The sequence below is a fragment of the Puma concolor genome, chromosome A1 (genome assembly GCF_028749965.1).
Source record: "Puma concolor isolate L17-30 chromosome A1, mPumCon1.1.hap2, whole genome shotgun sequence".
Classification (NCBI taxonomy): domain Eukaryota; kingdom Metazoa; phylum Chordata; class Mammalia; order Carnivora; family Felidae; genus Puma; species Puma concolor.
In genome coordinates, this window is record NC_141667.1 from 150,615,625 (window position 1) to 150,640,019 (window position 24,395).

Consider the following 24,395-nt stretch of genomic DNA (forward strand, 5'->3'; position numbering starts at 1 on the left):
TTAAAAAAAAAATACCTGATGCTAATTTGTTGCTATGGATAACCGTATTCCCACTGTCATCTGTGGCCCTCTTCTGTAGCTATAAGGTAGGGATTCTTTTGTTTGGCAGAAAGGCTGAAAAATGTCTTTTTTTTTACCTTTGGGCTAAAGGAAATTTAATAGATCAGTGACCAATTGATAACTTGTTCTAAAACTATGCGCAGAAGAGATCTTGTTGGGGAAGGACAATATGTAGATTAAGCTAACGATTATAAAGGTATGTATGAAAAAATATGCTTATATATGCACAAAATCTCTCTGCAAGTGCACACGTAAAACTTAGGCAACAGAGATTGCTGGGAGAAGACTGAGGACTGCATCAGAGTGGGAGGGAGATGTACCTTCACCTTATACCCTTTTGTACTATTTTGACTTTTTTTTTTTTTTTACCATTTGCATTTTATTCAGGAAAATAATTTAAGATGATTTTTAAGTACAAGAAAAAGGGTTGAAGGGGGAAATTTTAAGTTTATGTATAATTTCACAACACTACTGCAAGACAGATGTGTTATTCTTATTTCAGAGAGAGGAAAATGGATGCTCAGAGGTGAAATAACTACCTCAAAATCATAAAGCTAGAGCTGAAATCCAGGTAAAGCAGAATCCAAAGCAAAGGCATCTTTCAGTTTTGTACTCTTAAATGTTTATTTATGTGTGTTGAGAGAGAGAGAGATAGAGAGAGAGAGAGAGAGAGAGAGAGAGAGAGAGAAAGAGTACGAGGAGGCAGAGACAGAGGGAGATAAAATCCCAAGCAGGCTTGATGCTCAGCGCAGAGCCTGATGCGGGGCTCAATCCCATGAACCATGAGATCTTGACCTGAGTCAAAATCAAAAGTCAGATGCTTAACTGACTGAGCCACCCAGGTGCCCCACAATTTTATACTCTTAACACATAAATACCTTAGATGGTAGTTACGATCAAACTGCAAAAAAAAAAAAAAACAAAAAACAAAAAACCAATATAATTACATTTAGTCGATATATTTAATTAATTAGTACAATTCAAATTCCTTAGATGCAATACTATTGACCGATTGAAGTTTTTTTTCTTTAACGTTTATTTATTTTTTGGGAGAGAGGGAGGGAGGGAGAGGGAGAGGGAGAGGGAGAGGGAGAGGGAGAGAGAGAGAGAGAGAGAGAGAGAGAGAGAGAGGAGCAGAGAGAGAAGGAGTCACAGAATCCAAAGCAGGCTCCAGGCTCTGAGCTGTCAGCACAGAGCCCGATGCAGGACTTGAACTCACAAGCTGTGAGATCATGACCTGAGCTGAAGTTGGACACTTAACCAACTGAGCCACCCAGGAACCTGACCAATTTAAGCTTTTTATTCCGTATAAGAAATGGCTACAATAAATGAGAAGGTATACTTTTTCTAAGGCAATCAACATTCAATTAAAATTTAAAAACTTTCCAAGGACTTTACAAAGGTGTTGGTAACAACTTTGATTAAAAAAAAAAAATGACAACGTTGCTACTGCTTCTCTTTCTTTTCCAGAAATTCCAAAAAGATTATTACACCAGTGAAGACAGACAAGTCAACTTGAATGCTATTACCAACAGACCAGCTTGATAACTGAAGGACCCGGCAAATTATAAGGATTGCTCTCACTACAGAATCCTCCCCGTGTTCCTATAATTAATGTTACAGTATAATCTACACAACTGTACCTTGTGCCTTCTTATAGAAATTAGACCATGCTCAAGTCTTCTTTATCCTGAGGCATCAAGAATTCCCTTGGAGTGAGGCTCCAGAGGGCGGGAGGGGGTCTCCTATCCCCCTTCCCAGAGCCCTCGTGTTCTATTTTCTCCTTATTTCTAGTCCCCTGCTGCAGGCCCTATCTCCAGATCAGCAGATATATTTGCTCCTACTTGGCGCAGCTTTGTTTTATCACTATGCCTTAGGCTTACTGGTGGCTGCAGCCTATTGAAAGTGATAAATAACTAGAATTTTCACATAAAGCTTTCTTCTTATAAATCAGGAATTGGTGCTTGAGGCAAGACAGCCTTTCCAAGAGTCTTTTCAAAAGGCTGCTAGAGTTCTCACCTGGGCCTGGGACCTCTGTAGCCTCCAGGAAGATGAGTGCGTGCTGGCTGAACAGGGGGGAAAGGCAGTGGTGCCCAGTGGACAGAACATCGAACAGAAGACCAGTTGCAAAACCTCAGCAGGGCGGGGCCTTCCCTGGGCTGGAGGACGCCTGTGCAAGGCTTTCCCATCACCAACACCCAGAGGCACTTTTTAGGGATCAGTGCTTTTCATCTACGGAAGGAAGCAACAGATACTACTGGAGAATACTATGTGCCAGGCATTTGCACAAGCCCCGTTCTCACTCTCCCAACTCTGTATGGCTGCTACTGTGACTTGAACTCAGGGGCAAGACGTTGAGGCTGGAGGAGGCTATGTGACTGACCCAGCCAGGAAGGGGGCTGGTCCAGGCTCATAGCCCAGCTGCTGGACCGCCCATTTGAACGTGGTACAGATCACGTCAACCTCAACACCCAGGGGTTGCCTGCTTTGTGTGTCCATTCATCGAGCTGGCAGAGTAGGTGAGGTATGCAGAGAGGCAATGGAAATTCAGTGTCTTGCCCCAGGCTTAGCAGGGCCAGGCCTCCATGGGAAGCTAAATTCTCTGTGCTGTGGCTGTGAACCTCCTCACCTGTCCCTGGCTGTTTGTGCTGACTCCCAGCTAAGGAGGACTCCACTCCGAACCCCAGTTCCATGTGGGAGCCTGAGTTCCAAGGGGCATTTATACCTGCCTAGCAGTAAATGACGTTTAAAGAGTGTAGGTGACTCTGCCTGTTGCCCGGCAGCAGGAGCGCCTGCCCTGTGGAGACAGGACTCTGATGTTTTGTAGCTATTTGCAGTCTCGGGTCCCACTTGTTGGCACTGCACCGGGATCTGAATGATGTTTCAAATGCCATTGGGATTACGCTTTCGTTTTTGCCTCTATAAACCTCCCCAACCCCTAAGATGCAGCTCTCCTCTACTGTAGTTAGGTTACACAAGTCACCAGAAGCTAGGTGCTAGAAATTCGGCCTTTCTGGGTCTGAAAAAAAGTAAATTGTGCCTTTGAATTCTGTAAGACCCTTCACCGTCCACCTGTTTAGGCTGGTCTTGTTTCAGCTATGTGTGGTGTGTGGTGTGTGGTGGCGGGGTGTGGGGATCATGAGTAAAGAAGCCTCTCGGAAGGAGAGGTCACGTCAGGGCCACCTCAGGCTGAGCGCTCCACTTCTGCTTCTGCACCCTGAGCTTAGGGGTGGCCTCCGCAGGGAAGGGCGCCATCTTGAGGCAGAGGGCAGAGACTCAGGGTGAGAGAACCCCTTTCCCTTCGGTCAGCAAGACCAACGTGTATTTTCCTCAAAAGGAACTTGTATGAAAACCTTGAAGGTAAAGGAAACAAGAGTAAGGGAACTGGATATGTTTTGCAGACTTACTAGATTTCTCTTCAGTTTCCTGGAGCCCCCTCAGAGACTTGGCCAGGCTCTTGCCACCAATTTTACACACCCATCCTGCGCATCTTTTCATCACTGGGGTGTGCTTTTACCCCTCCTTCTCAGCCTGTGCTGGGGTTTGGCAGCCACCCTCGCTCTTGTGACCTCTACCTGCCTTTTCCACTCCTCAGAAAAGACAATGCTTCCCCTCTCTGAGCTGTCTGCAGGTGCACTGGTGTAGCTCTCCTGTACGGATGCTCTCCTGTGCTGGGTGAATTCTCCCTAGATGTCTCCTTACCCATGGGTTTCTAGAATCTTCTCATCATAGGCCCTGTTTCCAGCCTATTTCTTGCTTGCTGGCTTGTGTGCTAAAGCAGCTTCTGAGCCGTGCTGTTCTAAGCCGGCACCTCTACCTACTTTCTTTAGTGACTCCATTTATTTAATTTTAGGTTCCAGTCTGCATCTATTTCACACTTTCCAAAAACGCATGAGCCTCCTTAAGGCTCCCCACTGGAAAAGCCACGGTCTGTAACAGCCCAGGACACCTCTCACCTGCTTGTGTCCTTGACCCCAGCCATCATACTTCTCAGCCTTTCCTACCACCGAGCATTGTGCACACAGGGCCTGTGGTCAGGATGCCCCATGATCTGCCCTGCCACTTGATGAGCTTCTCTGAGGTGCAAAACAGAATGGGGTTTAAGAACACAGCCGTGGTAAGTTACTGGATTTCTCTAAACCTGTTTCCTTGTCTGTAACATGGGGGTTAACAAAAGGGTTGTTTCAAGGATTAAATGAGTTAATGTGTGAAATGCTTAAAAGAGTGAGTGCCTACCACATAGTAAGCACTAGATGTTAGCTATTATTGTGATTAATCATTAACTTTAAAAAGTGTGTGTATATACACACATGTACACAGAAAGAGTACGTGCATGCATGCACTAGCTCAGCCCTCAAATAGTTCCCTCTGTTCATGGTCCTGTTTCTTCCCTGAACCTAAGAATTCCTTAAGAGTGAGAACCATGCACACTTTCCAAATGCTGGCCCAATGGTCTCAGGGCTGGAGGGTGGCTGGTGGTCAGGAACGTTATCCCTGGGCTGCTTCCGTTTCTGACTTTGCCACTTAATAGGTGAGCAATCTCCGGCCAAGTTTCTGGATATTCTCTAAGTTTCTTCATTTGCAAAAGAAGAAAGAACTATCCCTTCTCTGATTGGGATGTTGCCAAGATAAAGATTATCATGTATGTAAACCACTCAGCATAGTGCCTGCCACATCCTGGGAGATCTGGGGCTGCTAGTTTTTTCCTGCCCAGCTTCACAGCAGAGTTTTGGAATGGCAGTTTCTATCTCGACTGGATTCTTTGTTCTATTTGTTGCCTTAGGTTCTATTCTTAAACTGTCCTGATAAGGAATTTAACATAACCGAATATTTTTGTAGATAAAAAGTCAAAAGAACCATCAGGATCTTTTCTCAACTATTTAAAAAGTCTACAGTTAAAAAAAAAAGTCTACAGTTACAACCCAGCTGGCTGAAGAGAAATTAGATTTAATCCCATGGGGCTTTAGTGGCTATAAATGTCTGAAGCCATCAGGTAGATGATCAGGGAACTGCTTTCCTATGGAGGCTCTTTGGACTGTAGACCGTATTCTTACCTACCTTTTGTCTGTTGTAAATACCGAGTCTTCCTTGAAATAAAACTCTTGAGAAACACTTTTTACTTTTGGTATGTGTAGAAAACAAAAAGCAAAAACCACCTAATTCTTCAGGATTACAAAGTTTTCCAGTAAGGGCTTCAAAGTGAAATATCAATCTGTTCCAGACTAATTTCTGGTCATCTTCTAATTTTTAAAGTAGTAAACAAGTAAACAAGTAGTAAACAATTTTTAAAGTAGTAAACAAGTAAACTCAACTTCATACATTTCTTCTATTCATAAAGCTGACTTCACTGTTGGTAGCGCTGTGACTGTGAAGAAATAAGCAACTGCCTTTGGATGATAATTTGAACTCTGATTCTAAGGAACCAAAGCCCATGTAAAGGATAACACGTGCAAACACGTGCACACATATACAACATACCGCCTTCAGAGTTAACAGAGACCAAGACTAATTGAAACATAAAAACTTAATGGTGCCAGTTAAACTTCAAAGCCATAAAATGGTAGGTTCAAATTTCAATGGCAGATGACAAATCTTTCCTAACACTGATGGAAAGCTCCATCCTGCTAATTCACTCATTTCATTTCTTAGCTCTTGTAAAAATTCTGTATTTGGCTCTGAAAAGCATTTACTATTTTAAAAAAGTCTTACTCTCTGCTAGGGCTTGAAACAATGTGAAAAGGCAAAAGCACATTAATAGAGACAGTAGCATTGTCATTAAACACTCTTACATCTCCTGCTTATGAAGGAAAATCACAACTCACCATAAATGGGAAGGAGAGCAAAGGGAACAAACTAGGTTAATTTTTACTGGAATAAAGTGAGGTGGGGAGGAACTATCTTACTAATTTATGAAAATACTGCTAGAAGAAAAAAATATTTTGTAGGTATTGAGGAAGAAGCCAACCTCAACACAGCCTGCTCTAGAGAATAAAGTTAAACACTCAGGTGAATTCTCTAGCATACAGAGTCGGCTGGAAATATCAGAAGAGCCACTGAACCAGTGAATCTCAAGGGATAAAGATGTACTAAATAACCTCTGCGGCTTCTAAAAATCCTTTAACTTACTCATGCACCTAACAACAGGGCCCTAGAATACATAAAGCAAAAACTGACATAATTGAAGGGAGAAACAATAATAGATTCAACAATAATCACTGGAATCTTCAGTACTCCACTTTCAATAACAGAACAGCTAGATCGAAGATAAAAGAGGAATAAGAAAATTGAACACTATTAAACAACTAGAGCTAACAGACATCTACGGAGCACTCCACCCTATAGCAGAATATGTATTTCTCTCAAGTGAACATGGAACATTCTCCAAGATAGACCATATGTTAGGTAATAAAACAAGCCTCAATACATTTAAAATGATTGAAATCATACAAAGCATATTTCCAACCACAATGTAATGAAATTAGAAATCTGTAAGAGAAGGAAATTTGGGCAATTCACAAAGATGTGGCATTTAAGCAACATGCTCCCCTCAACAACAAATGGGTCAAAAGAGAAATCACAGGGAAACTAGAAAAAAAAAATTGGGATAACTGATATAAAACCCACAATATACCAAAACCCAATTGATGAGCAAAACTGTGCTTAAATGAAAACTTATAGCTGTAAATAATTATATTAACAAAGGAGAAAGAGCTGAAGTTTTTCCACTTTGAGAAAAAAAGAGAAAGAAAAAACTAGGCCCAAACCAAGCAGCAGAAGAAAGTAACAAAGATCTGAGTAAAAATTAATTAAATACAAAATAGAAAAATTGGCAAATTAATGAATCCAAAAGTTAGTTCTTTGACAAGGTCAAAATTTGCAAACTTTTAGCTGAATTGACCAAGCAAAAAAGAAAGAAGACTCAAGTTACTAAAATCAGGGATGAAAGAGGGGACATTACTACCTACACTGCAGGAATAAAAAAGGATTACAAGGGAACCTTATAGACAATCATGTGCCAATGAATAAAATAAACTTGATGAAATGGACAATTACCTACAGAGATGCAAACTATAGGAACTGACTTAACTAGAAATAGAAAAGACCCGTAAAAACTAAAGACAGTGAGCCAGTAATCAAAAAACTTCCCACAAGGAAAAGTTCAGAGCCAGATGGCTTCACTGGTGAGTTTTACCAAACAAATGAGAATTAACACCAATCCTTCTCAAACTCTTTCAAAAAACAGCAGAGGAGGAAACACTTCATAATCATTATATGAGGCCAGCAGTACAGATACTAAAGCCAGAGAAAGAAATCACAAAATTATAGACCCATACCTCTTATGAATACAGATGCATAAACCCTCAGCAAATACTACCAAACTAAATTCTGCAACATACAAAAACATAATCCCACTGTGACCACTTGCCTGGGGATTTATCCCAGGAAGGCAAGGTTGGCTCAACACATGAAAATTGATCAATGTAATACATTAATGCAAAAAAGGACAAAACCTACAAAATAATCACAATAGGCACAGAAAAAGCATTTGACAAAATCCAAAACTCATGATAAAAACACTCAACAAGTTAGAAATAGAGAGGAACTTTTTCAATCTGACAAAGGGCATCTATGACAATCCCACAGCTAACATCATACTCAATGGTGATAGTCTGAAAGCTTTCCCCCCAAGATAAGGAACAACACATGGATGCTGCTTGCACCACTTCTATTCAACATTCCACTAATGGAGGGTCTAGCCAGGGACAATTAAGCAAGAAAATGAAGTAAAACGCATTCAGATCAGAAAGAACATTAAATTATCTCTATTTGCAGATGATATGACCTCTTATATAGAAAATTCAAAGGCATCCACTAAAAGGCTATTAGAGCTAGTAAATGAGCTCAGCAAGGTTGCAAGAATAAAAAATCCATCATATTTCTACAAAAATTAAATAAATAAAAAGGCATCCTCTGTTCATGGATTAAAGACTTAATACTGTTACGACACTACTACCTAAAACGATCTGCAGATTCAGCATAATCCTGATCAAAATCCCAGCTGGCATTTTTGCAGAGATTGAGAAACTGATCCTAAAATTCATATGGAAATGCAAGGGGCCTTGGAGGGCCAAAACACTCTTGAAAAATAACAAAGTTGGAGGACTCACACTTCCCAATTTTAAAAACTTAGTACAAAGCAACAGCAATCAGTATCATGTGATACTGACACAAGGACAGAAATGGACACCAATGGAATAGAATTGAGAGCCCAGACATAAACTCATATATTATGCTTAACTGGTTTTTGACAAGGGTACCAAGACCTCCATGGGGGAAAGAATAATTTTTTCCAACAAATGGTACTGGGACAAATGGATAGCCACATGCAAAAGAATGAAGTTGGTCCCCTACCTCACACCATATACAAATTTTAACTCAAAATGAGTCAAAGACCTAAATATAAGAAATAACCTATAAAACTCATGTTAAATTTTGTTAAAAACTTGTTAAATTTCCTGTCATCTTGAATCAGGCAATGATTTTACACACATGATACCTAAAACACAAACCAAAGAAAAAGCCAGACAAACTGGACTCCAACAAAATGAAACACCTGTATTTTGAAAGTTACCACTGAGAAAGTGAACAACTTAAAGAATAGGATAAAATATTTGCAAATCATAGATAAGAGTCTAGTAATCTGGAATACATAAAGAACTCTTATAAGTTAACCACAAAAAGACAATCCAACTGAAAAAACAGGCAAAGGAGTCAAGCAGATCTTTCTCTAAAGACATTCCAGTGGCCAACAAGCACATGAAAAGCTGCCCAACATCAGTAGTCACTAGGGAAATGCAAATTAAAACCAAGTCAAAATGCAAATAATAAGGTGACATTTTGTACCCACTAGAAATGGCTAGAATTTTTTAAAAAGTTAAATAATAATAATGTGTTAGTGAGGAAGAAGAGAAATTGGAACTCTTGTACACTGCTGGTGGGCTATCCACTGCTATGGATAACAGCTTGGCAGTCTTTCAACAAGTTCTAGAGTTGCCATATGACCCAGCAATTCCATTCCCAGGGACACACCCAAGAGAACTGAAAAGATACATTCACACAGAAACTTGTACAAAAGGTAGAAGCAACCCACATGTCCATTACTGGATGAACAAGATGTGGTATATTTATCCACACAATGGAATTATTATTCAGCCAGAAAGGATAAGTACTGATTCATGCTACAATATGGAAGAACTTGCAAATGTTACATTAAGTGAAAGAAGGCAGACACAAAAGGCTACACATTGAACAGTTCTATTTATATGAAATGTCCAGAATGGGTAAATCCACAGAGAGTGGATTTGTGGTTTCCAGGCTGGCAGGGTGAGCGGTGACTGTTAATGGGTATAGGGCTTCTCTTAGGGGTGATGAAAATGTTCTAGAATTAGACAGTTGTGATGGTTGCACACCCTTGTGAATATACTGAAAACCACTGACATGGCTTATCCTTTAAAAGGGCAAATTTTATGGTATGTGAATTAAATCTCAACAAAATAGATAAAAATCTTCAACTCCTTACCAATTTGAGAATGACTGCTGTAGTGAACCCATTACTGATGGGATCAAATTCAGATGGGAATTTGGGAGTAAATTCTCATCCCTCAGGCATACTGATGCAAAAGGTTGAAGATTCACTGCTTAGAATGTTTACACATATTGATAATCCTTCAAGCATATGATTCAATAGAACATAAACTATTTTAACATTCTTCTTGTCAATACAGCAAAAAAGATTTCCACTTGTAAAACTGCTCTCCTCCAACTTTTTAGAATTTGCTGCTTTAAAAAAAATACTGTACAAACTAGGGAGAAAAACACCTTGGACAGATATAATTTATTACACATCGGTGTGTATTTTGGAAAATTTTCCATAGACTCATTCCTTCATCCCACAAGTATTTATTGAGCACTTACTATGTGCAAAAAGCACTCTACTAGGCACGGGGGGATATAGAGGCAAGCGACACAGCTAAATGTCCCTGTTGCTGTGGGGCTGATGTTCCAGTGGAGGCAGATCAACCATGTTCTTCTGGTGGAGCAAGAGATTATCAGAGAGGATGGTGACCTTGAAGCAAGTCTACTGGAGTAACCCACTGGGTGCTTGAGTGGGCATTACTGCACAGGACGTGCTCACGCTCTGGTCGTATTTGGGCACCAGGAGGAAACCAGTGTGAAAATACCAACAGGAGCAGCATCACTGCTCCTCCTGTGGGGGAGTCATGAGCACAGTTTGTCTCTGAAACACACATAAATGAAACTGGGGTATGTGATCTCCAGGTCAGCCTTCCGATCAATCACAGGTGGGTGAAAAATACTCAACGGCACGGTCTTTTTATTTTATTACTTATTTATTTTAATACAAAGCTTTGGCATTAGCAATTTTATGAAAAAATAAAATGTACTAAAAATAAACGCTTGTGTGGCATGATTGGTAAATGATGCACAAAAATAGGTTCTTTTTTCCTTCAAGGCAATCAGTCAGAAAGCAGTTTTTTTTTTTCTTCTTCAAAACCACTCTACCCTGTGGAATAGAAGGGAAAAAAAGAGGTCAAGAATTAGTTAAAAGGGAGTGGCCAATATTTTAAAATAACGGAGAAAGTGATCTTAACTGAAAAATGGGCTGGGGCTGTCCCCCACCATTTCCCAGCCCCATTTGGGAAAGTCAGTAAGCCATTAGCATTTTCCTGAACTCAGCAGCTTCAGATCTGTGGTCAAGTGGCTCAGTCACCTTAGAAATGTGTTAGTCCCCCCAAAAGGAACACAGGGAAAAGCACAGGCTAACCAGCATCCTGCTTAAAAATGCAGGAACGATTATCATACAATTCACAACTTTTCCTGGTTTGAATGCAAGTTCTCGGTGCTGAGTGTCCTGAAATCTGCAGCTATCTCTTTAAAATAGGATCCCCCTTTATACCTGGGACAAGAGTATCTATGTTTATTTTGAAATAAAATTTGTGAAATATAGACTTCTGGGACGTGTGGCTCTCTTACGGGACTTCCCCAGACTGTATGTGCACGTGTCCCTAAATCCGGTGTCTGATGGTGCCCGGGGTCTTGGGAAGCCCCCTGCTCTGCCCTGGGGCGGACACCACCCCTCCACAGCCTGGCTCTGTGGGACGGCACTAGCTTCCTGAAGCTTCGCGCAGCTGGTTCGCTTCCTTGGTACCCCGATTCTGGTCTCTAGTAGTGCTCTTTTCTCTCTGCTCAGTTCTAGACCCACACTTCAAACCGCTTAATCTCTGGACACCACACAACTCTCCAGCATCTCTGGATTTCCTTCCTCAGCTCTGTAGTCACTTAACCTCCCACCTCCAGTCTCTCCCAGGCCAAGGCAACTTCTAAGGAATCATCTTTGTGCCAAAAGGCCTCAGATATTACCTACTGCTTATAAGGGCACAGTCCAGATTCTGTAGTCGGCCTACTGCCTCCAGCAGACACATCAAGCCCACCACTGCCTGAACCAGCTCTGCTTTTTCCTCTTTGTGTCCTAAATTATGCCTGGCCTGGTTCCTGAGTGACTCTCTCCAGGAAGCCTCTGTTAACTCCCCAGGGTGGGGGCAGCAGGTCCCCTGTGTCTGTGTGACACCGAGAGGCTCTGCCATCACTCCCACTGGTGCCTAAGCCTGAGCACTGTGCAGCACAGCCCCATTCCCACAGCGCCCCTGCAGGGCAGGGCCTCGTGCCTGGGGAGGGTTGGCGGGGCGCAGCAGGAAGGCCGCTCACCACCTCACACTGTTCATCGCAGTCCACTTGAAGATCACATACCGATTTTATAAAATTTCCTCAGAAAAGTAAAGTATTAGGTAGGAGAACTTTCAATGGGTGAGTCAAGATTTTTAAACTTAATTTTGCTCTTCTAAGAAACTATAAGCTAATGTAGCTATAAGAAGGTTAAAGGTACTTGTGGGGGAAAAAAAAGACAGTGAGGGAGTCCAATCAGGGGTCCCCACTGCCTTTAACTTTCTTTGTGCCATCACATTTCTAAAAAGCCCACTGTGTTCTCTTCCACTACATTATTTCTAGCCCTTAAATGGCTTACTGGAGCAGGCAAAGACCAGCAGTGTAAAGAAAGAGGTGGGCCCAGAAATGCTGGGCTTGAACCCCAGGCCCTCTTCCTATGGCATTTCTCAGGGGTCACGCAGCTCCTCTGGGCCTCACTTAGGTTATTTTGTGTACATATCTCAGGCTCAGAGTGGCTGAGAGGAGAAAGAGGTGGATTCATCATCAAACTGGGGGCAAGTTCAAATCTTTGCTGGCATTGCTATAAGGAAGGCTGTCTCGGAAAAATAAACAATCGAAGATGGATTCCAGTGTAACTAAGCAAAAGGTATTCTGTTGAGAACCAGAAATCCAAAATTCTTTAGATCTGTGTTTCTCAAACTGCAGGCTGAAGACTATTACTGGACTGTAAAAATCAATGTGGGAATTCATGACCAGTATTAACAACAACAAGGTACAGAGAGGAGATCCGAGAATAAGGATGTAGTAAGGGAGGTGTTTGTGAAACTTGTTTCAGTTATACACATGTGAATAAGTCACAATACAAAATGTAGTTCTTGGGGCGCCTGGGTGGCGCAGTCGGTTAAGCGTCCGACTTCAGCCAGGTCACGATCTCGCGGTCCGTGAATTCGAGCCCCGCGTCGGGCTCTGGGCTGATGGCTCAGAGCCTGGAGCCTGTTTCCGATTCTGTGTCTCCCTCTCTCTCTGACCCTCCCCCGTTCATGCTCTGTCTCTCTCTGTCCCAAAAATAAATAAACGTTGAAAAAAAAAAATTTCAAAATGTAGTTCTTACAGTGGCAGGTGGTAAAAAAAAAAAAAAAAAGTTTTAAAATAGTTTTGATAGTTAAGGTTCTAAAAGAGGCAGCCAGCCAGCAGGGCATGTAATACCTCTTCTTGGGCTCTGATCCCTCCTAGGAAAGGACAGACAACTGAAGAGGGACTCTCAGAACTGGAAGGAGCCTCAGACTTGCACCTGACACAGGGTCTGCCTCTGAACAGTGCCGGCCTTGTGGTTTCTGTCACATAAGCAGGTTCTGGTAATTCACCAGCTCTCAAGGTATCCCATGTCATGGATGGACACTGTTGATCGGCAGTTAAGTTCTTTCCTATATTAGGTGTTACTCTACCTCTCCTCTGTGGATGTCTCCAGAGCTCCTGAACTACACAGTAAGCCCCCTCCATATGCACTGGTTAGTCATCACGAGACTATTGTGAGTGTTACAGGGGCAACCTGGGTAGAAACAGAGTTCCACACAGGAGTAAGTTCTTGGGAAGCACTCAGTAAACAGCAGCTAGTCTCATCTGTGGGAGCCCTTCAAATACATCCCTCACATCACCCTCATCTTTGCTCTTCTGAGCCAAGCACCCCCAAGACATAAAGATGATTACATTTTCAGATCCTTTTATATTGAAATACGTCAATGTTCCTCTTAAAGAGTGTGTATAGATAACTCAGAAATACTGAAAAGAGGGTCAAATAAAAACATCAATTCCTCTGATCTGGCTCATAAATGTCTATCACTGCACCTCAGAGGCCACCAGCTCACCAGGAATATTGGTGGGGACAACTCGGGTCTGCTGCAGAGCCAGGCTTCCTGGTCTTGGGCTGTGCTACAGGATTCTATACTTGTTCCAGTTATTTTACCACACTTCCTCCGGTTCAGATGGTTTTGAATCTTGAACGTCTGAACTACACTCCCGGGCAGATCCTTGGGCACGAGTTCTATGAATCCAAATCTAGGAGCTGTGGAGGATACTTAGCTGGACCTCTCATTTGGCTCAAATCCTCCTGCATCATCTACCTTATCTCACAACTTGCTCCTCGAACAACAATGAAAAACACTGTCTTTTCTTATGTTGAGGGACAAATAGGCTGGTACAGATAAAAGCTGGTAAATGTTGGGATATAACGAGGTTTTCTGAATAATGAAGCAGAGCGGTAAACCTCCTTTGGGAACTGAAGTTCACTACCCTTGCTCACTGAGGTACTACGAAACAGGGGTATGAGAAGATCATATGTACAAATATATTTGTCTTGCATTTATTTGCTTCTTTGACTACCAACCTGTTTATATTTGCAAAGCCTCAACATTCACTAGATTTGTTTGCAGTGTTAAAAAATTAAGGCACAATTAGTCACGGTTGAGTATTTAAACAGTATTTCATACAATAGAAGGGGGGTGACCTCAGATCTGTGGACTTCTGACTGACCTTAGAGTTCAGGCAATAGTACAAGCCCTGGGTCACTGTGCAGAACATGGTGAGGGAGGCGGGTGTGCTTTTGCCCCTAGCAGGGCAGGAATCGGTGCTCAGCAGCCATGCCTGGGCCTGTGTGGGTTCCACGTGCCTGCCCTTACACGTGGCCCACATGGCTTCATCTCGCCCACAGGGTTTCACCAGTGACTAGACTGGGTCAAAGTCTTGCTGAAATCACTATATACAAGTTCAGTGTGACATTGTCAAAAGAGTAAACTATAATAGTAGGTAGTATGCGTAGAGGTGAATTTTACTATCAACTTCCAGACAAATCACATGTAAAAAGATGGAAATCTATTTATACAGAAGACTATCTTACAAATGGATGAAGTTACCTAGAAAATTAGAAACAGCAATTAAAATGAAGACAATCTCATTTTGGCTGTAAGTTTTTGGTAAATGCAAAAGGGAAATAGGACAGATTTCAAAGAATTCATTAATGAAGAATAATTATAAATTTATTTGCTAGAAACTTTTCTCTGGAATTAAAGTTGCATAGGAATTTTTTAAATCAACATTCTTGGGAAGGAGACATTGAGTGAGAGTGACTATCATCTTTCCGTTATCTTCCACAATTAAAATGGCCTTTAAAATATTAAGTACTTCATGTTGTATTAAAAAATCAACATATAAAAGCACAACAGGAGAGAAAAACATCACCCACAATTCTACTGAATTAAGATAATCACCATTAATATTTTGGTGGCCATTCTTTCATACATCCATATGTTCTCTCTCTCTCTCTCTCTCTCTCTCTCTCTCTCTCTCTCTCAATGGGATCATGAAAATTGTCCTTCAGAGTAGTTCTGACTGAAGGCACAGAAATAATACTCAAATGAACAACTGCAGTATCAACCTTCTACAAAGGCTAATGGGAGAAGGGTTGGCCTAAGACATGGATCTAAGATCTATGCTTAGACTGAGTCATGCAGGCATTTATGCATGGAACTGAAGTATCATGGCCCCAGGTACTTTGATTTCTAAAAGGTAACACATCTAGTGAGCCTTCTCTAAAATATCTGATGCATGAACTGAGCACCCGGCAGATCCTGAGTGGCAGCAAGGTGACCATTAAATCACATTATGATTCTCTAAAAGTGCCCAGAGTGCCTCTATATGCTGTGACTGGTTTTTGCTCATTTGTGAAAGTTTTAAGAAGTGGACTTACACTACCATGGACTCTGATGGGGTCAGTATGAGAGTAAGCAAAAGAGGTGATTGTAGGTGAAATAACTCTTCCCTCCACACAGGTCTGAATCATAGGCACTTACTGAGCTCCTATGATTCTATACTGTTTCATGGAAGAAAATTAAAATCATTTGCCAAATGATAAAGGCAGATGGTCATCTCATTCACAGAACTTTGAAAGAATCTCGGTGGAACCATTAAGCTAACATTTATTGAGCACTTATTATGTACCAGGCACTGTGCTAAGCACTTTACATGCGAATTCACACAACCTAGGGTATGCTCCTACCATTATTCTTGTTTTCTCCAGGACTAAAATGAGCCTCAGATAAATACAGCTGCCCAGGTCTCCCAAGCAAAAAATGGAAGAGCAAGGAGTCAAATCCAGGTTATGTCTCACTCTAGAGTCTGAGCAATTCACACTGTGCTATGTTGAAGTAAAACTGCATCAGGTGGGTTGGCCTATTGGATGACTGGCCACAACTACTTGCCTGAAGGCTGAAGAATGCCAACCAACCATGGCATCCTCCCAACGTGTCAGGGATGCCAAAGGGCCCTTCTTACAAGTATCCAGGCAATAGATCAGGTTAGAGATAATAAAATGATGTCATGGTAAGTGCAGGTTACTTGCCCATTTGTTTCTACAGTTGGACAAGGAGTGTTCAATTAAATCAATTACGTGAGCTTGGCTGGTTATGAATCAGTTAAAATGCCAGGACATAAGTGAGTGTGGAGAGCAAGTGAATGCCACCTGTACTACTTTAGGTTCCTACTTGGGCTGTGTCCTAGGGCTACTCTCATCTCAAAATTTTTTTTCATGGATACTGGTAAAAGAAAGGACTAAAGAATACTTTACAATGCCCTAAATTTAAAACAAAACCAACAAAACCAAAAATAAAATAATAATAATAAAAAAATAAACCTTTGTTTTATCTTATCCCCATGGAAAGCTACTTGGAAAATCACTGGATCCAAATGGGACTTAAGAGTAATCTAGCCCAATTTTGCCTAACTCTGAACAACCTCTAGCAGCCCCAACAAGTAACATGCAGCTTCTTCCTGCGTTCCTCGTCCTGGGCACTCCCCATGGCAAACCAGCTCACGGGGTAAGTAGCCTCACTGACAACTGTTCTTCCTCTTACAGAGATGAAATTTGCCTTCCTGTGACCTACCCCTTTGGTCCTCATTTTGCCCCATGGAAATACCGTATAAGCTTATTTTCTTTGCCCCCCTGACAATCTTCCTACTCTTTGGTAACAGTGGGTCTTCCCGATTGCTTCTTTCTTAGAGGCTAAACATCCAAGTCACTGTCCCTTGACTGTAGGCCAGGGTGCCAGTGTTCCACCAAAAGCTAAGTATGTAAGAATCCAGATCAAGTCTGGTGAGCACACAGTAAAGTGGGATTTTCCCGTCAACGATCAGGACATAGACATTCTTTGCACCCTATGACTATGCTGGTTCCCCTGGAGTTTGCATTACACCGCTGCTGTACTCTAAGCATGTGGCTAACAAAAACCCTTGGATCTTTTCTTGAGTGAGCTGTTGTTGCTGAGCAAGGTGACCTCCCGATCTGTGTTACTGACTAAAAATATATGGTCAAGAAATACACTTATTTTGCTAGGTATGGCGTCATCAGGATATGAAACTAGTGGAAGCCAAATTTCACCATCTTTATGAAAATTACAGGGTTTCTTGGGATCATCTGGCACATGCAATCCAAAAAATAATTTGTTACTTACTCATTAGCATTCAAGCTAGCTGTGGCTCTGATGATCATGTAGCAGAGTGTGAGAGCACTGAGGAGGCCAAAACTGGCAATAATAAACCATTCTTCTGTTGACAAAGGAAAGGGAGGAAATCACTCTGGGGAGAAGGCTTAAGTCAAATCGATGTCAACATTTCCCTCAAATGCAACGAAGCAGACGTCAACGGAGGTGTAAGCCAAGACTGGCCCAAGGAAGTGAAGCAGGAGGTTTGCCAGAGAGCTACTAACTGGAGAAGGTTAGTGGAAGTAGTGTTGAAAAGCTGCAAGGGAGAAAGGAAAGCATGGCCCAAACATTTCTTCCAGTTAAGGTCCTGAGGTTTGTGAAGAGTGTGGCCACCAAAAAGTGTGCAGCAGAAATAATGCATATAAAATTGCACGTGGACACAGAGTTTTAAATGGCTACTTTAGATGACAGTAAAGTGGACCAGCCATACTTCTATAACCTTTCCTTCTTCATTCTGTCACTTCTGCATGGTTGTGCCACTCATACGGAGTAGAGGTCCCAAAGGTCCTGTGGGTACTCCACGCAGTCCGCGGGCTGGCCTTCCGTGGCATTCGGGTCTACCTTCTTTTCTCTTAGGCACAGGTTTACTTACAGTCTTTATTTACAAAGGACATCTTATTGGTTCTCTCCTGGGAAGAACTACCCTTCATACTCCCGCCGGTGGGAAGCAAGCACTGGCTGCTTTGGCTGTGTCGAGCACAAGTAGGAAGGGAAGGTGACTCACAAGGTACCTGGCCCATCAAAGAGTTGGAAAAAAACCTCTGAAACACAGAACTCTAGGGTTTTTTTCTAGTCTTTCTCTAGATCCGGGAAGTCAGTTAATATTTTCCCTTCTTTTCAAAGTCTGTATGTCAAGGTAACGTCCCCGAAGTACTATTTACTGCGAACCTTGAAAATAACCTGAGAACCAATCTATAAAATATTTCCTGGTATATACACTAACTAGGGCTGGTTTAACAAGGTGGTACACAGCAAAGTCCCCTATGTATCTACAATAAGGCAGAGAGAAGACATTTATACTTGGAATGCCAAAATTGGGTATGTAAAAGCTGTGTAGAATGTGAGGGTTTCTCAGTCTGGTTTCCATGAATCCTACATATGTACAAAATTGTGTGTGCCTAGGGATTTTTCTAGAAAAAGGTTATTATACTTTCACTGGATTTTAAAGGTGGTGATCTTCAAAACGTTAAGAACTGGTCTTCAGGATTGCCAGGATGATGAGTTTGTTCTAGAAGCGTTTCTTGGCCATCTTGATCTGTATTGTTATAATGCTTAGCAAACTCTTTGGTTTTTGGTTAACAGTGCAGCCACTGCTTCCTGGATTACAAATTCTTCATCAGTACAGTAAATTTATAAGGTTTTAATTTCAGTCCAAATGAACATTTAAGAACCCACACAAAATCCACCATCTTTACCTGCATATATTTTAAGTTAGGAAAAATGTGTCCTGGCATTTAAAAAAATTCAGAGATGACTGGTCATCAGTACCAAGAAGCTTAACACAGAGTTATTTTTTTCTTCTTAGAGACCTTTGTACATGATAAGCAGACTAACTTTTGGAACTTCAGTGATGTCTGTGTTTCTGCATACTGAACATACCATCCATAGATGTATGGCATTTCAGTTATAAAAACTAGTAACCAAAATGAAGCAGACCCCATCACAATGCCCGGTGGGTCCAGCAGTCTGCTGAGGCCGGAACCCCAGTGTGTATTTAGCACAGTGCCTTGCACAGTGGGTGCTGAGCGGGCGCACTGTAGCTGGTACGACACTACAGAGCTTTGAAGGCAAAGAAGAGGGAACTTTGGTTTCGTTTAACCACATGAGTTTATTTATTCACATGTGTAAATTCCACTAATGGGGATTGATATGATATATGAAGTAACATTTTTTATCATCAAAATGGGAGATTCTGAAAGGACAGTTCTGCATAAAATATAGCAGGATCAGAACTTAATGTAGTAGTAGGTGCTCAATAAATGTCGATCAATGAAGGACCTACAAAAACTCATTAATAAACAAGGAACCTTTGTTTCCTTTATTGCTACTAGATCAGTTTTCAAAAATCTACACTATAAAACCTGAAAACACGAAAAGCTGTTGAAACACATCACGGGGGAAATGGTAAGAAATGAGTCAAGCTGTATCAAAGAATAGTTTTCCTTATTTTGTAACTGAATGAAGTCTCCCTAAGTTCAGACAGATGCTAGAACAAAACCTGGGGAGTCATTTGCTACTACTAAGTTTTGGTTGGTTAAAAACATGTGTCCTTCACTTGAAGAGACCACACGAGGCTTGCTATGTCAAGGGCAAATCTTTTGCAACAGCTTTATCTGGGCTATGGACCCCCTGAGTTAAGCAGGGCCCCATCAGCTTTAGGGCTCGAAGCTACAGGCAAGCAACAGCACGTACTGGAAAAGGCAGCACCAGAGTGGTGGCAAGGAAGATGGCGAAGGGCTGTTAGATGGAAAGATCACGTAGAGGATGGAACTGGAGGAGACAGCTGGCTTGTTACAGGGTGAATGTCCACAAGGCCCACACACACGCCTGCCAGCCCACTCACACCGTACTGAGGCACGGCCATCAGAACACTCGGAGCACTGCTTTTCTTCCCATCAACGGCACAACAGTCAAGACGTTCATAACGAGCAAGAGCGTTTTTAAAGGCGTATTACCCTTTGGCTTTTCTCCCACCTCATGTACCATGACACCAAAGAGGTAAGTGCCAAGATACCAAATGTCATAGAAAGTGTAAAATAAAGTAAGCGGCAGCCGGCTCAAGTTGCCCTAGAGTGGTTCATTTGTGTGTTCAAATCTGCACTAGTGTTTCACTCAGCTGCCTGCAGCCTAGGAACCAGAGAGCACTGGTGCTCACGGTCACACAACACACCCAAGGTGACGCCCGAGGTCACATCCCAGCATGACCCTTGAAACTGCCCATCTGCAAGGCAACCATTTTGAAACCGGCTACTAAGACAAACCTCTGAACAACTACTTGTCAAATGGAAGCGATTCCCATTTATTATACACAAATACACAAGCTCCTTATTATAAACAAACTTTTGTCCTTCCAAATACCTGTTTCTTTCTCGGTTACAGACTAACCAACCGGCCCAGGAGATTGCCTCAACTGTCCTCCAGAGCAATCAACGCACACCAAACAGCAGCAAATCTGCCCTGCACCCGGGCACAGGGCCCCACTTACTTGTTACTGCAATGTTGATCTCTCCCGTTCTAGGAGTGAGCTCCCCATCCTGAGGAAGAGGCGAGATCCCCGAAGTTCGAAGTGGCTCCAGGCCAAGGGAGTTGTCACTGGCGAGGTCACCTAGGGCTGATCTTCGGTTAACTGCTTGGGTTCTGGTGAGCCTTTCCATATCAAATGCTACGTTATCAGTACATGGCAAATTTGGCTGCAAAACATTTCCAGATTAAAAGTACTTATAAGAATAACAAATCTTTTAGAAAATTCTAAATGTTTGATACCCTGTTGAAAAGACTTCAAGTTTTTTTTCCGTGTGGTTTCCTCTCATTTCTTTCCCCACTTACCCTTTCTCACCCACAAGTTTTTCTGTAAAAGAAACAGATTTCTTCCCAGAAATTGGTGAAAAAGAAAACTAAAATCCACTGAAGAACTGAGAAAACCAGATACTTCATCTTTATGAAGAAATGACAACCTTTGGTGGACATGGCTCACGGGCACAGGGGTTGTTCAATACATTACAAAGCTGACAAACATTTAAAATGTGTCGCTTTGGCTCTTCCGTCAATGTGGAGCGAGAGCAAATGACATAAAATACTGCTTTCATCCTATTAACTTCTCTGTAATGGCATTTATCTGGCAGTCAGTTTTTAAACGTCTCCTACCTTTAAACACAAGGAAAGCATCCAACCAAGAGCAGATCAACCCTGAAAAGACCTTGAATCGTGAGTAAGGGATCTGTTTCACAATCTAAGAATCTAACCCTGAAGGAGAGTTACAGAGCTGCCTTGGGGCCAAAGCCTACCAACTAAAACATGGATATGAGAATCTTCTGATGTAACAATACGGATACTCGGTTTCCCTAGCAACCTTCAGTTCTTGTAGCAGATAGCACGTCAGAGGCAGAGCTGGGAAGGATGGCTGAGAGAAGCTGAAGTATAGAGAAGTGACAGCTGACCAAACCCAGAACAATGGCTTCTCAGCCAGGAGAACGCTGTTCTAGATCACCCCAGAGCCTAAGTACAAAAAATGACAGCACAGTGCAATAACTGATGCTTATAATGATACCCACTCAGAAGAGGTTTATTACGCCCTTTATATTTAAAACCATGGTAGCCTGTAACAGATTTTAGAAGGGTTTCATTAAAAAACAGAAGGGAAAAGTATTAGTACTTCAAAAAATAGGACTTAAAAGAAAAACCAAACCAAACCACCACCAAGGCTAGAGGCAATGAAAGGAGATTAAGTTAATCCTTCCCAAAGTATCTGCCACATGTCAGGTATTGTGGAAGATGCTCTATGTTAAACTCCTCAAAAGGAGTGGGTTTTGTTCCCCAGGAGACGTCTGGCGACGTCTGGAGACATTCTGATCGCGTGACCGGTGTGTTGTGCCACTAGCATTCAGGAGTAGCCAGAGGGGCTGCTAGGAACCGAACGGTGCACAGGACGAGCCCCCACTGATGGAATTATCTGGTGGTGCTGAGGTAGAGGAACCCTATGTTAAACGATGTCACTGATGTGATCGCTGCAGATGGGAAGATACAAGGGGTCATCACTGCCCAACGGGACTGTTAAGCTGTCATCTGATAGCAGATTTTGAATACGACTGCTTGGATGTGCTTTGGGCTGCAAGGCTACCATGAGGAATTCTTTCGGTGGGCCAAACTCAACTTTTGGTTCTTAAGGGAATCACTCATCCACTCTTTCCTGAGACCAGAGAGTACTTTGTTTTCCTCCAAAAAGCATTAATTGTGGACATATACTTCTCTTAAGGCAGTCTCCACGATCCTCAGTCAGTGCTGAAGTTGTCTGCACAGAACCGGACCAAAGGCCCTGCCCAGAGCCGGCACTGGCACCACCACTACTGGCAACTGACCAAGGCACGCAGGGGAGCAAAGCCAGATCCAAGGGGAAGGAATGTAAGTGAGGACATGTGATGCTGAATGCAGAAAAAATTACTGCATAGTCTATATTCTAGTCCTTAAAACAAAATAGTGGAGTGCAAGAAAACCCCATCCATCTCTCCTATGGCGGTACTTCACCACAATCCAGCACCCACAGAAAAGCACGCTTGCCAGTGGACTAGCTCAGTCCTTTATCATCTTTTCTGGGACTTCCCCAAGGTGGCCTGGACTTTAAGTACTCTGGGAGAAAGGCACTGCAAGCCGGGGTTCTCTCGTGAGATGTGACCATCCCGCTTGTGCTACGTTAGGCTGCACTTGGAGAGGACACCACACGGACGCAGTAACAAAATAAGAAACATACCACAATTCCCAGGGCCTTCAAAATATTAAGTTTGCACATTGGACAGGTACAGTGTTCACTAAGCCAGGGATCCACGCAGGATTTGTGGAAAACATGCCTGGAAAAAATGGGAGACCTGTATCACAAATTACATGCTAAACAACTATTAGACCAAAAGAAATGGAATTTTTAGTCAGTTTCTCCTCCTTTTCCGACACATTGGCAAGTCCCAAGAGACAAATATTGGGGATGTACTAATACACGGCTGGCAGAAAATCTCCTGAATCCAATCTGGATGACGAGAACTGTAAGTAGTATTTGGCAGTTCGGTCTTTTTATTTCACCATTTGAGGAAACTTAGGATATTTATTATGAATGAAGAAGACAAACTATACTTTATTAATCAGTTATGTTTTCTGTAACAGCTAAAGTAGAAAAACGCAAACTCAAGAAGATATGAAACAAGAGTCATATAAAGTTTTCTGCAAAACTATGAATTAGTTTCATGGAACTCAGTTTAAATGTCACTTAAAACATTTTTACTTGTTTTTTAAATTAAAAATTCTTTTTAAATGTTCATTTTTTGAAAGAGCAAGTGGGGGAGGTGCAGAAAGGGGGAGGGAATCCCAAGCAGGCTCTGGGCTGTCAGTGCGAGGCCCGACACAGGGCTCGATTCCACAATCTTGGGATCACAACCTGAGCTGAAACCAAGAGTCAAGGTGCTTAACTGACTCAGCCACCCAGGAGCCCCCTTTTTTTTTTTTTTTTTTTTTTTTTAGAGAGAGATGTACGCACCAGGGGAGAGGGACAGAGGGAGGGAGGGAGAGAGAAAGAGACAGATTCTCAAGCAGGCTCCACACTCAGCAAAGAGCCAGACATGGGGCTTGATCGCATGACCATGGGATCATGACCTGAGCCCAAATCAAGAACTGGATGCTCAACACACTGAGCTATCCAGGTGCCCCTAAAACATTATTTAAAAAGACTTCTAAGCAATCTATGCTAAATGTATGTAAAGGCTGAAGGGTGGCTGGGAATATTCTGGGGACAACTGCACCTAAGAATTAGGTAACACTGAGCCAGAAGTTTTCAGTGGAAATGTTTTGGGGAGAGAGAGGATGGGTGATTTGCTCTTGCTCAGGAGAGTGGAAGTCGCATCCTAGCAACTGAACCTAAGTCAGTTGTGGAGAGTTTAGCATTCTTAGAAAAGGGACGTTGCACCTTTTGGAAGTGAGAGAACACTTTGAGGGAGCTGTGGAAATCATTTCTCAAGTTCAAGTACTCCCCATGGCAGCTCTCAGAGGTTGAAATGAAGCCACACAGAAGCCCCAGAGTCCTGGCCAAACAGGGAAAGAGGCAGATGCTGGGACCTCTGCCCAGCACCTTGAAAGAGGCAGATTCAAGCACCTTTGGAGTAACTATACGTGGAGTCTTGGGATAAAAGAAATGTTAAGAAAGATATCAAATTGAAACATGTTATGCCTTTAAAACTTTGTCAATTTATAATTTGTATGTGACTTATAGTTATATATAGCTGTTCAAAAAATTGCAGTTTTGATTAAAAAAAAAGAGGTCTAAAGAACTCACTGCTTTAACTGGGATTTGGAAGAAACATTCAT

General features: G+C 42.1%; 1 protein-coding gene across 3 annotated transcripts in view; it reads right to left on the reverse strand.

Moving 5' to 3' along the window:
- RNF130 (ring finger protein 130) overlaps positions 1–24,395 on the reverse strand; it is a 137,520-nt gene that overhangs the window by 17,300 nt on the left and 95,825 nt on the right. Inside the window, exons 6-9 of one of the 3 annotated variants that reach the window (XM_086706477.1) lie at positions 22,798–22,894; positions 20,539–20,743; positions 17,304–17,397; positions 10,451–10,642 (exon numbers count right to left, since the gene is read on the reverse strand). In XM_086706477.1, the coding sequence (XP_086562603.1) occupies positions 10,627–10,642; positions 17,304–17,397; positions 20,539–20,743; positions 22,798–22,894 (412 nt within the window). In that variant the 3' untranslated portion in view covers positions 10,451–10,626. Of the gene's footprint in view, positions 1–10,450; positions 10,643–17,303; positions 17,398–20,538; positions 20,744–22,797; positions 22,895–24,395 lie in introns of those variants that run through there. The other 2 variants (XM_086706485.1, XM_086706484.1) reach the window with 2 other exon arrangements.